Source organism: Bacillus rossius, chromosome 1, assembly GCF_032445375.1.
Source record: "Bacillus rossius redtenbacheri isolate Brsri chromosome 1, Brsri_v3, whole genome shotgun sequence".
Taxonomy (NCBI): Eukaryota; Metazoa; Arthropoda; class Insecta; order Phasmatodea; family Bacillidae; genus Bacillus; species Bacillus rossius.
In genome coordinates, this window is record NC_086330.1 from 229179152 (window position 1) to 229193200 (window position 14049).

Consider the following 14049-nt stretch of genomic DNA (forward strand, 5'->3'; position numbering starts at 1 on the left):
CTTGCCTTCAAAAGATGAGTGAAGGACCGGGTCGGTGGTCCAGTAATCACTTATGTTCGGCTTTTTCAACAAACACATGTGAAAAACAGTCGCGAAAAAACACTTTATTTCGTGAAGCTACACAGGAACCCACTTATTCCACATTGAATGTGGTTTCAACTTTTGCTGACGTCTGAGTGCACCAATTGTAGTTGCAGCATAACGATTTGTCTTTTCTTTATGAGTTTGAACAAATTCTCATCAAAGAAAAGAGAGAATCATTCCAACACTGTACAGTCACTGGTGAGATCAGCTAAGACACCACAGTTTTTCTCAAATATTGGCAGCGCTGGTTGATTATTATCTTCACGCCAATCAAAATCATGCCTTGGCTGAGCGGAGGATTTTTGTTAACTGCTTGGCTGTGAAGGTCTTTTTTTAGCCGAAGTGGAAGGCGTGTCGTGATATTTCATCGACTGACGTGTCAGAAATATCGTCATCATTGCTGTCACCACCTAAAAGCAATATAAATTTATATATATTTTTTTAAATAAATAATTTTTCAATGAATAAGATTATTGATTTCAAAATCCACATCTAAGCTTCTTGTGTAGAGCAGCAATTCACTGTAGAATTATGAAATATTCCGCCAAAGTTGTTGGATAATACAAGAAACAATTATTACCTTAGCTAGTGTTTTACTAGGGGCAATTTTCAATATTGAAACACCCATCCATTTTACATAAAAGAAAAGTATGTAAAATATATTATTATTTGCAAATTCGAATGTTATTTTTTACATTCAACCTACAAATTAATAATCAGTCAGTACATTTATACAGCACTGCTCAGTTATTTAATATTATATAAAGAGGCAATAAAAAGTATGTATAACAATAAACAAGGAAAAATATAACATTATGTTTTCCCCATATTACTTTTCCTACAGAAATAATAAATATTGCCCGAATGCAATCAGTGGTAGCGTGATAAAAGAAGCCACATACGTGGCGAAGAGATAAACGCGCAGCCTGTTTCAATGTTACACACAGACACGACGTGACTAGGAAAACATTCTGAGCTGCTAACCAATTCGTGTGAAGCCCAATAATGGCAGCAAGTGCCAGTCTTTTTGCCGTCCCTTAAATATCTACGTGATAAGAAACACAATCTAGCTCACAAACATTGCAATATTTGTACTCAACAGTACTTTATATGCCGAAAAATACGGAATGAAGTGTAATGGTAAAACTTTACAGTAAAATTTCTACAGCCACTTAACCTATGTCTGGTAAATACTCTGAATCATCATATTTTTCCGAATCACTGTCACTTTCTTCTAATTCTGAGCCTGAATTCCAAGTAATCTCGTCATAATCTGACAAACGCTTCCGATGCGCCATTTCAAGCAACTGTGCGTCGCAAGAATAAACACTCGAGTGGTGCAGTCAGAAAAATGTGGTCATCTCCATTACCTGGCAGTAAACACCATCTAGCGGATTTTTTCGTAACTTCGTGGAAGTTGGATGTATACGAGAGACGAGCACTGCTTGTTCTGTAGTGTATAATTTCCGCTGAAATGCATTGTGAAATGGAAAACGAGCGGCGCTCAGGCATAGTGTGCTCAGTGCTTTATGTAAGTCGACTCTCTCTGGCATAGTGTGCAAAGTGTTAAATATTATACTTCAATAAGTAACTGACACTAATTTTCTTTCATATCTGAAAACAAAAAATTATTGTTAGTAAGAATGCCATTTTGAAAAGGTAGTTTGGATTTGCAACTAGCCGCTGGAATTGTTTCTAGCTCTTTGTCAACTTGTTTTAAAACTATGTTTTGTGCATCTTAGTGTACTCCATAAGCACATTTTCCTTTCACTTTATTATAGTGATGACTTGAATTAAATATGTAAACCAATTATTTTAGTGATTTGGATTTCTGTACACAGCACAATTTGGCATTTTACGTACATAAAGCACTCACGATTATGCACCAACAATAGCAAAGGTTCGTGTGAGACGTAAATTAAATGGATAGCGCTTGGAAAGAGAGTGCTGGCTACAACCAAGGTGACGTAGTAAGGAAGCGCATGGAGGGGAAAACCTGCGCACGGTTTCACCTCCTCTTCTTTCCACCATGGATGGGGTAGGCCGTAGGCGGGTATTTTTTTTACAGGATCCGGTAAATTGGTACTGGATCTGGTAGACGTGTGATGATGCTGGATCCGCCGGATTACCTGATCCGGTTTTCCGGATTGCAATCTCTAATTGTAAGGTACTATAGTATTAACATAATATCCATATCTACACATTCCTGCTGTTTGTCGTTAAACCTTCGTAGTCCAAGTCCAGTCCAGTCCAGAACATACTTGTCCATAGTTAGGTACCCACCTTTGTTTTGGGATTGTCACAAACTTAACAATAATTCAATCACTATACATTTAATTTTTGATTTTGAGAAATTCGCTGGTGTATCTTTAATTTACAAGGTCCATTAACAATGAAATGAAAATGGGACCGGACCACCTTGGAGCTATATTGAACCCAATGATAAAAGAATCATTAAAATCAGTTCATAAAGAAAGGAGTTATGCCTGAACATACATAAATAAATAAAACAAAATAAATAAATATATATATATATAAAAATATAAATATATATATAAAAATATAAAAATATATATATATATACACACACACACATATATATATATATACATATACACACACACACACTATATATATATATATATATATATATATATATATATATATATATATATATACATACACATATATATATATACACACACACACAGACTAATTGTGAAACTACTTTTTTTGAAGTTAGTCAATAAAAATTACTACCCACACCATGCGCACGGGAAATATTTATCCCTTAAACTCATAACAAATATGATATACATCAAAATAATAGGGATTATTAAACTATTAAAATTAATAAAAAAATATTTACTATTTCATAGAAGCTAGTATTAAAAATTTTAAGGTAAATAATGTTAACAATTTATCTAGTGGTGTGGGCGACAATATAAAACTCCTACAAAATCCAAATCTCACAGCCACTTTCAAATCTCATATTAAATTTGACAAGTTTTCCAACTACGTTAACTGGGATGTGTGGTCTGCATCACTACGCAGCAAAAAAGTTTTTGAAAGTTAAATACGTTGCGTCATGCTTCCAGAGACTTCAGGGGATTAATGGGTATCCGCTGTGATGACTGCCTATGTTTCACCAAAGTGAGACAGAAAATTGCTCCTGCAATTTTACCCAAAGACATGCATGGCAACGCGTTGCCCGACACAGAATGGCAAATTTCGATGAAGGGCTCAGCACCTGGTCAGAACCACTGACTTCAGTTGCATCCCCGGCCAAATTTGAATTTCCTTGCACTCGCGAATGGCCTCGTAAAACAACACACTCCATTTGCTCTTGGTGTCTATAAAATTTTTCTTTCATCTTGTACACAGCTAAAAGTACTCGGGGTTGCCATAAAATTTTATCCAAATTCAAACTCTGTGATGTTTTACGGAATTCGTGGAGTAACCAGCGCGCACTACGTTCAGCCCCTGTTCCCGGGCACGACTGACGAAACACACTCACTCCTCCCTTCTCCTCTCTGTCGCTTAAGTGTGCAAAACTTCATGCACAGTCCAAGTTCTTTGCCACACACCTTTAAATACATAAATAATACTAAGCACACCCACACAAACAATTTAAATAAATAAAAATGCATTAATCTTATAAAGTAAATAAGACTACAAGTTCAAACTTAATCGAAAAATTAAACTCTTATTCTGCCTAGTTCTTTCTTGAGTTCATTATCCATGTTGCCAACCTGACTGACTCTAAGACCAAATTTACCATCTTTATAAAACATTTGTCATATATTTCTTTTATTTTTTTTAAATATTAAAAAAATTTACATAGTGATCAAAAGCAGCTTGAAGAAGCAACTTTAAAAATTAAATACATAAAATCAAATAAAAAGTAAAAACATTAACCAATTAGTGTCAACTGCCACATTTTATATACCATTGTTAATCATAATAAGTATTAATATTGTTCACTATACTATTTCTTGATTTTCCTAAGACAATGAAATAGTGTCTACTTACAGCAATATTACTTTTGTGGTCATTGTGACAGAAGAAATAATTAAATGCTTAAACACGAATTATTAATTTACTGGAGAAACTATTTGTAGCAGTTACTATTATTAACAAGGCATTCCATGAAAGTATATGCTATGCTGAAAAGAGCCAAAATTTTTAAAATTAAATAATATAACAAATTGTTACCAAAAACTGTCAAATCCAAGATCGCATCTTTCAATTACGTTTCTTTAGAAATAAAAAAATGATTATTATTAAATGATGCTCTTGATGAAGTAAACAGAAAAATGTAATTTCATAATTCTGATTCCAAATTTTACTTTACTAAATACGTCATTTCAGATACATTTAAAAAATTTTTCTTTACATTAAAAGTTGTGTCTGAAACTTTTGCACTCTATGGCATGCATCTGACAATATAGCACACCAAAACAATAGCACTAATAGCAGAAATGGCAGGTTGGAAAGAGAGATGCAATCTAAGGATGGAGATGCACTGTAGTAGTGTAAGTTTTTTGTTATAAATAAGGGCAGTGGTCGTTATTGTCATCTTTGTAATTAAATATTTTTATTCCCAACATTTGAACCCCTAATCTCTGTCCTAGATTCATGAGATTAGATATTAAAATTTGCCACACTTATTAAATCAATTTCTTCGTAAATTTTAGCCAAGCTTGGTATTTAAATATGAGTTATAAATTGTTTTATTTTTGTTACTTAGCTTGAGGTAAATTGTATTTGGTATAAAAATTACATCTGTTTTCATAATAATTTAATAGTAAAAATTTGTTTCCAGTAGGCAGAATTTTTCTCATTGATGCCATAGACTTTACCTTCTATTGGCAGCTAGCATTTTTGAATTTAAATTAGAATTGAATATTAATCTTTCTCAATAGGCAGATATCTTCTAAGTTAATAAATATCATTAAAGAGTATTTTTATTCTAGTTATGAAGAGAATGTTTGCCAGAAAACCAAGTCGCACATATTAGCAAAAAACAATATCAGTTTGACATGTTCTACATTTAAGAGGATCTCAGACGTGCAAATGGTAAAATATCAGCTGTAAATTTGTAAAAATGCTTAGAAAATATTCCAGTTAAAAATAATATTTGTCTGGATGGGTGCATTTTTGTGACTTTAAATGTTTGTTTCACACATGCAAGTAAAGAGGTTTAGACATACCTGTTGTAGTTCATGTGGGAGTTCGGAGATAAACAACAACAATAACAGTGTGCTGCTTGATGTATTTTGTGCTCAACTGTCCAGTGTCATAAATATTTAAGAAATAAAAATTATTGTTGAGTAATTTTCCATGTGTAATGACTTTAAAAACAAGCATTTTGCAGGTCATAATCTAATTTTGTATATTTATTTCAGGATGTGGATACAATATATTTGTCGCATGACACAAGAGACCTTTGCCTTCGAGACTTTGATCATCTGGACCCAAAGTGAGTTTAGTCCTAGTGGTGTATATAATATTCCTAATTCAGAAGAAATTTTTGAAAAGGTTCCACTTTATTAAAAACAAAAATAGTGTAAGATTTCAGTCGCAGATTGTTCAGTAATTGTCGGACAATATTTTGTGTATACGAGGGTTCTCAGTGGCTATAAATGTGGTGAGGGTCATTGGTTCGATCACAAGAGTGCCATGGCTTGGTTCAGTTCATGAGCACTTGTCAGGGTGTCTACTGGGTCACAAAAGTTGAGACTATCATGAAGGTCATTAAAAAGTAATAATTTTCAGTTGAATTTTTGTGTCCACCACTAAACTGTCCTGCTTTCTATTGAAACTTCTTATTCATTTAAATTAACGCATGGTTTGAACATCAAAAATATTTTAATAATTGCTTAGTTATTAAGTTTTATATATATATAAAACTTAATAAATAATATATATGTATATGTATATGTATATGTATATATGTATATGTATATATATGTATATATATATCTTCCCAAAGAGAGGTAGTATAAAATCAGTGGGAGATATTAGCTATGTTTGGATGGTGTACGTGTGATTTTGAATATGCAGGAAACTGTCAGAGTTGGAGTTTTTAAATCGTACATTACCCAAACCTTTGAAAGATGCGTGGAACTGGTCAAAGAGAGTGCAGAAAACGTGTGTGGAGAAGAGAACAGATCAATTTTGTTATGAAGATCCACGGTGCCTAAATTTGATGAAACATCTGATGTTTGACAACATCCTTGACTAAATCAACTTAATTTATCACACTCTAATTGATTGGATGGTTGGATATGGTGTGGGTGGAACTTGAATCACAACCACATCCTAATTGTGAGTTTTGGTTCATTACTAAAACATTGTGTAAAGAGCTTAACCTCCTGACTAGCTATGGCCTGAATTGCACATACTTAGAATACTTAGAAAAATTATTAACTGCTGACACATTTTACTTTTGCATAAAATTAACACAGCTTCTGGCAACTCATCGAACAGAATCCATATTTAGTTAAATTTCCTATGATATGAAATCTTTCGGTCGCTCCCGAACACATGGTACTAATGGTCGAAAGGGCCTTATACACCTTTGGTGGCCACCAAATTTTAGGAAAATGGCTCCACTAGGCCTATGCTGCTGCCTTTAGTCAAAAATCCAAGTTGATACTGACGAAAAGTATGCTTATCAATCTGACCCGGACCACAGCCATGAAACTGACCACTTCACTCTCATAACAATAATTATTTGTGAACCACCGAGGAACGCAACCTAACATAGCAACTTCTTAACAGCGGCTAGCCATACAAAGCACAATACAAAACATACAAAAAAAATCCTTGGAAAATTTCATAGCTGTGGACTTCTCCAGTAAAAATGTCTTCCTATTGGCTACAAATACTTTTTTTACAATTACTATTCTGAGATTTCCAGGCCAGAGAGCTTTACAACAGTTCTGGTGAATGTTTCTGTGTATCTTTCATAGGATGGGATAAATATTGTTATCACTTGGACGCCAAGGCATCGTGCATCTCTCTTTCTTTCGTTCTTCCTCTTTCACAGTAACCACTGTCGTACATTCTAGAAACTTCACAAACACACTACTATATTCACAAAATGTAACATGTAAAAATATAGTTAAAGGTATAAAAATGGTATTTAAATAAAATAAAATAAAATGAAAACAAAGGAAGCAATGTGAACACTAGTTGAAAAGTATTTAAATGGCTTTTCTATATAAATAACAAAATATCAGAAACTATTATAAAAATATTATGAAGTACTTTGACACTATTAAAAGCCAATAAAATTATATGTATATTTTGAGCATAAGGTTTTAATTTCGTGGTTTTTGACTAGTTTGCAAATTTTAGGCCCTTTATGCGATTATAGATCCTATGTTATATATATACAGGATGGCCATAAAGTCCTTCTACAATTTCAAAAAATCATAACACAAAAAGCATTGCAGTTAGAGATGTGCTGTTTGCGGCAAAACAAAGGCCAATATCTATTTTTTTTTCCCATGTTAGGTGGAATCAGCATAGAGAACATTGTGTCTTCACAAAATGACATCGCCACAAGAGAAAACCAAGTGTGTCTTGTGGTTTCATGAGACACAGTCACCACGTAGTGTGCAGTGGAACTTCCGGACTGAATATGGACGACCACCACCTGATAAAAGAAGCATCATATCGTAGTACACAAAATATAAGGAGACTGGTTCTGTATTAGATTGTCTGTGAACAGGGCGGCCATCCGTCAGTGAAGCGCTTGTTGCAGCTGTGCAAGACACTTTCACTCGAAGCCCTACCAAGTCAACACGTCGTGCCTCTTGGGAACTAGGAATGCCCAGATCGACAGTGCAAAAAATTTTGCACAAGAGACTGAAGATACATCATATAAATTGCAGATACTGCAGGTTTTACACGGAGATGATACACCATGTTGTTCAGCTTATGTAAGTGACATTTTGTAACGGGTTGATGAGGATAATGCGTACCTCGAACGTGTGTGTTTTTCAGACGATGCAACCTTCCAGGTCTGTGGTAGGGTCAACAGGCACAATGTTCGCCTATGGGGTTCGCAAAATCCCCATGGTGTCATAGAGCATGTGAGAGATTCCTCGAAAGTGAAAGTTTGGTATGGATTGTTGCTCAACAAAGTCATCAGTCCTTTCTTTTTTTCTGAGAAGACTGTAACATCTATCACCTACCTAGATATGCTTGAACTTTTTGTAGTGCCTCAGCTCCAACACCTCCAACCTGTTGTGATTTTTCACATTGGGAGTTACTTTTCCGTGACTTCCTGAACGAGACATTCCCTGGCAGGTGGATGGGGCGGGATGGTCCCATACCCTGGTCACCATGATCGCCCAATATCACCCCTTTGGACTTTTTCCTAGGGTGTTATGGGAAGGACAAAGTGTATGTAACACCTGTTCTGGATATCAATTCACTGAGACGAAGTGTAACTGCTACTATTGAAGGTGTTACACCGCAAATGTTGTCCAATGTATGGCGTGAAATCGAATATCGGTTGAACATTTTACGGACAACACGAGGTGCCCATATCAAAGTTTATTGATACACGAAAAAAAAAAAAAAAAAACTTAAGATATTGGTGTTTATTTTGCTGCAAACAGCACATCTCTAACTGCAATGCTTTTTGTGTTATGATTTAATTATGGCCATACTGTATATATTTTTTTCACTTTTTAAATTTTGATAAGGACTTTTGAGCCCTATTAGAATAAGATACTTTAAAAATTGATTTTTTGGTCCTACCTTTGTGTATGGTGACAGGTGGAGAGAGGTTTGGCACTGCTGTTGCAGGGACTTGGTGCCGATAATCAGTGCGCTGGAGTACAACACTTGGTTCACGAAGCTGCGTGCGGGTGGCATGAAGCTGAGTCACGAGGCCTTGGAGCGCGTCCTGCACGTCATGAGGAAGTCGCTCAGTATCGAAGAGCTATACCTGGACAACATCGGGGTTAAGTGGTACGCTTATGCTTACGTGCGCTGCGAGCCGTGGTCTGTGTTGAGACAGGACCAAACAAACACGGAGCCAGTTTTTGATCTTTACTGGCGGATTTACCATTTTATTAGTTAGATCTGCTTTTGTTAGAATATTTTGTACACAAGTTTTTCATGAATTAAGTCACTCGAAGAACTCAGCAGGAGGCAAATATAAGGTTATAAGACTACAACTGAGTGCATACTTTTGCTCACAATTTTTGTGCTGTTACCTCAGTTACCGTATTGGCCCGAATATAAGGTGACCTGCAGTTTCAGGAGGCCAAACAAATGTAAAAATAATTTTGGTAGAAATTAATGTGAAAATTCATTAGACAAACATTTTGTGTTGATAAATCCTTTTTGCATTTATGTATACCACATTTAACTTTCCGTTTCACTTAAGCTACGTATTACTATTTAGTAGTGTGTTAAACGTAACAAAGCAAAAAAAGAATGCAGCTTGCCGGAACAAAACAAGTGACTAGCTGCCATGGTGAAGCATACGGCCATGAATAACTTCGGTGATGTGACCGCGAATATTTGTCCATATTACTCTCTGACAGAGAGTCTCTGTCCTATGAATTTAAAAAATAATCTATGATAATTACGTAGTTTGAAAGGTTTTTACATAAATAAACGATTGCATTACTGTGAAATTATTAAAATAGCTTTTGAAGAAACGTACCAAATTCCTGTAATTATGGCGTCTTCGTGCGTGTTCGGCAATGTTCGTTTTACAACAAAGAAAATTGTGGAAAGACAGTTGGCAGCCGTGAATTTCCAAACATTACTTCCAAAATGTTGTTAACATTTTCTGTTTGTAAACGTACTGAAAATAGCTGTAATATTTTAGCACAAATATTTCCGTTAAAAATTTGAAAATAAATTACCGTAAATGTTAACACACGATTGTACACAAAGTACAAATATGAATTGTGTAATAAAAGTTTGCCATTTTGAGATGCTTCAACATTCACATTTTTACTCACGAACAAATATTTTAATTTTTAACTTTAAACAATTGTGAATTACTGCAATATTAGGTGGATTTATCGTTTTCCCCCGTGTGAGGTAACAAAGTTTTAGTTAATATAAAAAATCTTGAAAATTTTGTTTAACAACGTTTCTACTGTAGCATTCAGCTTGGAACTAATGTTTGCGGTGCTGACGTCTTGGGTGCAAAAATAAGGCGACTTCCAATTTTCTCATCTCTCGTTTATGAAAAAATTGTCGCCTTATATTCGGACCAATACGGTATCTATGAATAAAATAATGAAATATGGCACAACCTAAATTCGAGGGTAGCCCTTGAAGTGAAACAGATTATCCAGGGTTTTTTAAGGGATTTCAATTATTCGGGCATTGGTAGGTCCCAATTAACATAGATAATTATTGTGAGTTTACTGTACACATCCCTATAGATAAAAGGCAGTAATTATTGTATTTATGGATTAACTTTGAAGAATTACATGTGATAAATTCACACCTTTTCAAATAAACATTTTATTGTAATACACCATAATTGGAAAACAAATATTTTTTTCCCATCCAAGCACGTATACATCTTTCCGCAAAGACATAGTATATTTCCGCAGCACAATTTCTCATTTCCTGAGCCATTTTAATCATGTGAGGTGTTTTCAGCAACCGTGGATGATTGCAACTGTAAAACCTTCAGTGATTATTGCAACATCTTTCTCACAGAAATGTACACTCATAAACCACATACAAGATGTGTGTCATCCATTGAACAGCAGCAGGTTAACCAATCTTAGAGCTTGATGGACTTGCTCTTTGCAGCATTGCCATGTGGCTTTGTCAAGTTTCGATTGTGCTGCGCACCATACTTTATCAACACAACACATTTTATGAAAAATTGTACTTTGGTTATTGGGGTACATACAGTAAAACCCTGTTAAGACGTTTTTCAAGGGACTGGATGCTAAAAACTAATTAACAGGGAAAACTTCTTAAAGGGGAAATATATTTGCTTCATTAAAACCAAATTTAATAAAAATTTACATAATGTTTAGCTCAAAATTACACTTACCAATTATTGTCGGCACACTGGAAAAACTATACAATTATATCGGTAAATTTAATTATTTAAATTTGATTTTTTTAATAACTACAGTAAAAAAAAAAGTAACAAATATTTACTGTTTTGAAAAATACTGCATTAGAGTTGTTTGTTTCAATACATTTTCGTTCTGAAGCATCACAAAATTGTCCAGTTCCCATTCCATGAACAAATAACCTCAGCGTGTCCAGGTGGTCAAGTGCTTCAGAGTAAGTTGGCATGGAAGTGGAATCACCTTCATCACTGTCACCATGGCCAGTCTCATCCTCAGCTAAATCCTTGTGTTGTACACATAAATCTTTGATGGTTTGTGGCACACATAACAAAACCGCATCATTAACTTAGACATAATCTTCAAAAGTGCATGAAAAATTTAGGTGCTCTTGAAGAGTTTTTCAATTTGCACTGTATGTAGAAGCACATGCAATTGGTTCACTGTCCTCAAATGCTTCTTCAGGGAAAATATCATTAACTTGACACAAGACGCTTACGAAAATGCTGTTTCAGAATATTTATAATTCCCTGGTCCATGGGTTGTATCCTGAATGTTGAATTTGGTGGGAAAAATTCAATCTGGATATTTCTAAGGTTGGATATTTCCTTGGGATGAGCAGGGCAGTGATCCTTGAAAAGCAAAATCTTCCGATTTTTGCCCCCCATTTTTGCATCCAATGTTCTCACATATTCTTCAAAAACGCTGCCTGTCATCCACGCAGATTTGTTGTTTGCATACTTGCACGGTAATGTCTTTATGTTGTTAAAACACTGTGGTTTTTTTGGTTTTCCAATTACCAGCAATGGTAACGTTTCAGTGCCATCCATGTTGGCACCCAATAACACTGTCACTCGTTCCTTACTTTGTTTGCTTCCATGGCATGTTTCACCTTTTAAAACAAAGGTTTTGTCCAGAAGCATGTTGAAAAACAGACCACATTCATCGACATTGAATACATTTTTTGTTCAAAGTCCCTTATAATTGCAGGCAACTTTGTGTTTATCCAGCTCTGGACAGTATCATCACACACACTCTCAGATTCCCCACTTACAGTTATATAGACAATTCCTAATCTGTTCTTAACTCTGTTGAGCCAGCCATTCGAAGCATGAAATTCAACACCTAGGTTATGTGCTATTTGTACAACTTTCTCTTAAAATGGGCCAGTTCGTCAGAATTCCAAGTGCCCTCTGTTCTTTAAACCATGCAAAGAGTAAAATTTCAACTTCTTCGTAATTACCAATCTTCATTTTTTTACTCTCTGACGAAACATTAGTAGCCAAAAGTTGGTCTCGCTTTATCATGATTCAGTTCAAAGTAGACGGTGGCATTATGAGTTTTTTTGCCAAACTCACTCATGGTATCAAAGGATTCGCATCAACTTCTGATATTATTTTTAGTTTATCTTCAAATGACAATGCCTTGTGTTTAATGGTTCCTTCACTACTTGTAGATGCATGCACTGTATACACTGTTTGCCACAACACTAAATATTTATTATACTTGATAACCTTAAAATCACACCTTAAAAGATTGCAAAACTAAAAAAGGGTAATGGCTGGTAGTAAATATGGCTTGCTGCGTATTCGTCACGTGTTATAACTTGAATAGAAAAAAAGGCGTGTAGATGGAATAGCCTCTCAGTCTATACGAATGCAAGCAGATGATTGGTCAAAAATAAAACTTGTAACAAGGTGCGGCGTGTGGCACAGGTTTCGACGGCCATGCACGTTTCTCATTCGTCAGATGTTTGCCTTGAACAGGGTAAATGGCGTGTAGATGGAACAGCGTCTCAATGCAAGCAGATGATAAGTCAAAAAATACACTTGTAACAGCGTGCGGCGTCTGCAAAGGTTTCGACGATCTTGTGCAAGTTCAAAATATTTTGTTATCGTTTGGAAATAAATAAATTTTTGAAAATTAAAAATAAATAGAGTTCAAAAGTTTAAAGATAAAAATAATTTATTTCTACAAACGCTGAACGTTGTATCCGGGAAGCAGCTATTAATGCAAACGTTATAAATGGCAAAAATTAACTTAGGGATATATGAAAGTGATGAATGGAATTATTTTGTGAAGCGGGAAAACTTATTATGCGGGAACTTCTTAAACTAGTTTTACTGTACATTATAATACAGATACATGCCAGCAGAATTTTTCAAATTATATCTGTGTCCAGTCATTGTTGTAACAGTGTGGTTTTCAAATCGAAAGTAAAAATAATAAATTTTTGAGCTTAAAACTGAAATTACATAAATGGAATCAAAATTTAAGCATTAGCCAACTAGCAATGGTAGAGCAAAAGAATAAAAATAATTATAAATTTTTGGGTTATGTATTTATTTTAATGACAACAAGCAAATCTGATTGATGATTGGTTTGATGTAATAAAGTAAAGTATTAAGGCTTATTTCATTTAATATACAGGATTAAATTGATTTGGATATTCGTATGAAATATCTTCACATACTACATATATACAGTGAAACCCTGTTAAGATGTTTTTCAAGTGACTGTATGATAAAAACTTACTAACAGGAAAATCTTCTTAAAAGGGAAATAGTACAGATCAGTTGCTACATTAAAAAAAAATCACTCAAATGGCATACTTAGGTTATGCTCTATTTGGCCAATTGTGGGGATTCCATTATGACAAATATAATAAAATATTATAAATATTCTTTGCATTAAACTTTAAAATTTTTAATTATGGACTTAAGTAATTCAAAATTATGAAATACCTCTTTAGTTACAATGAAAACCACACATTGGAGGCCCTCAGAGGCTCTTTTGCAACCTGTATGGTGGTTCTCTTGTGTGTGTGTGTGTGTGTGTGTGTTTTTTTTTTTTTTTTTAGTGATAGTTGACACCTGTAGGTAGA

At 34.6% G+C, this 14049-nt stretch overlaps 1 protein-coding gene across 9 annotated transcripts in view; it reads left to right on the forward strand.

The window, feature by feature from the left end:
- Positions 1-14049, forward strand: part of LOC134527342 (F-actin-uncapping protein LRRC16A) — a 324842-nt gene that overhangs the window by 50838 nt on the left and 259955 nt on the right. For all 9 annotated transcript variants that reach the window (XM_063359938.1, XM_063359939.1, XM_063359940.1 and 6 more), the window contains exons 7-8: positions 5493-5566; positions 8911-9075. In XM_063359938.1, the coding sequence (XP_063216008.1) occupies positions 5493-5566; positions 8911-9075 (239 nt within the window). The remainder of the gene's footprint in view (positions 1-5492; positions 5567-8910; positions 9076-14049) is intronic.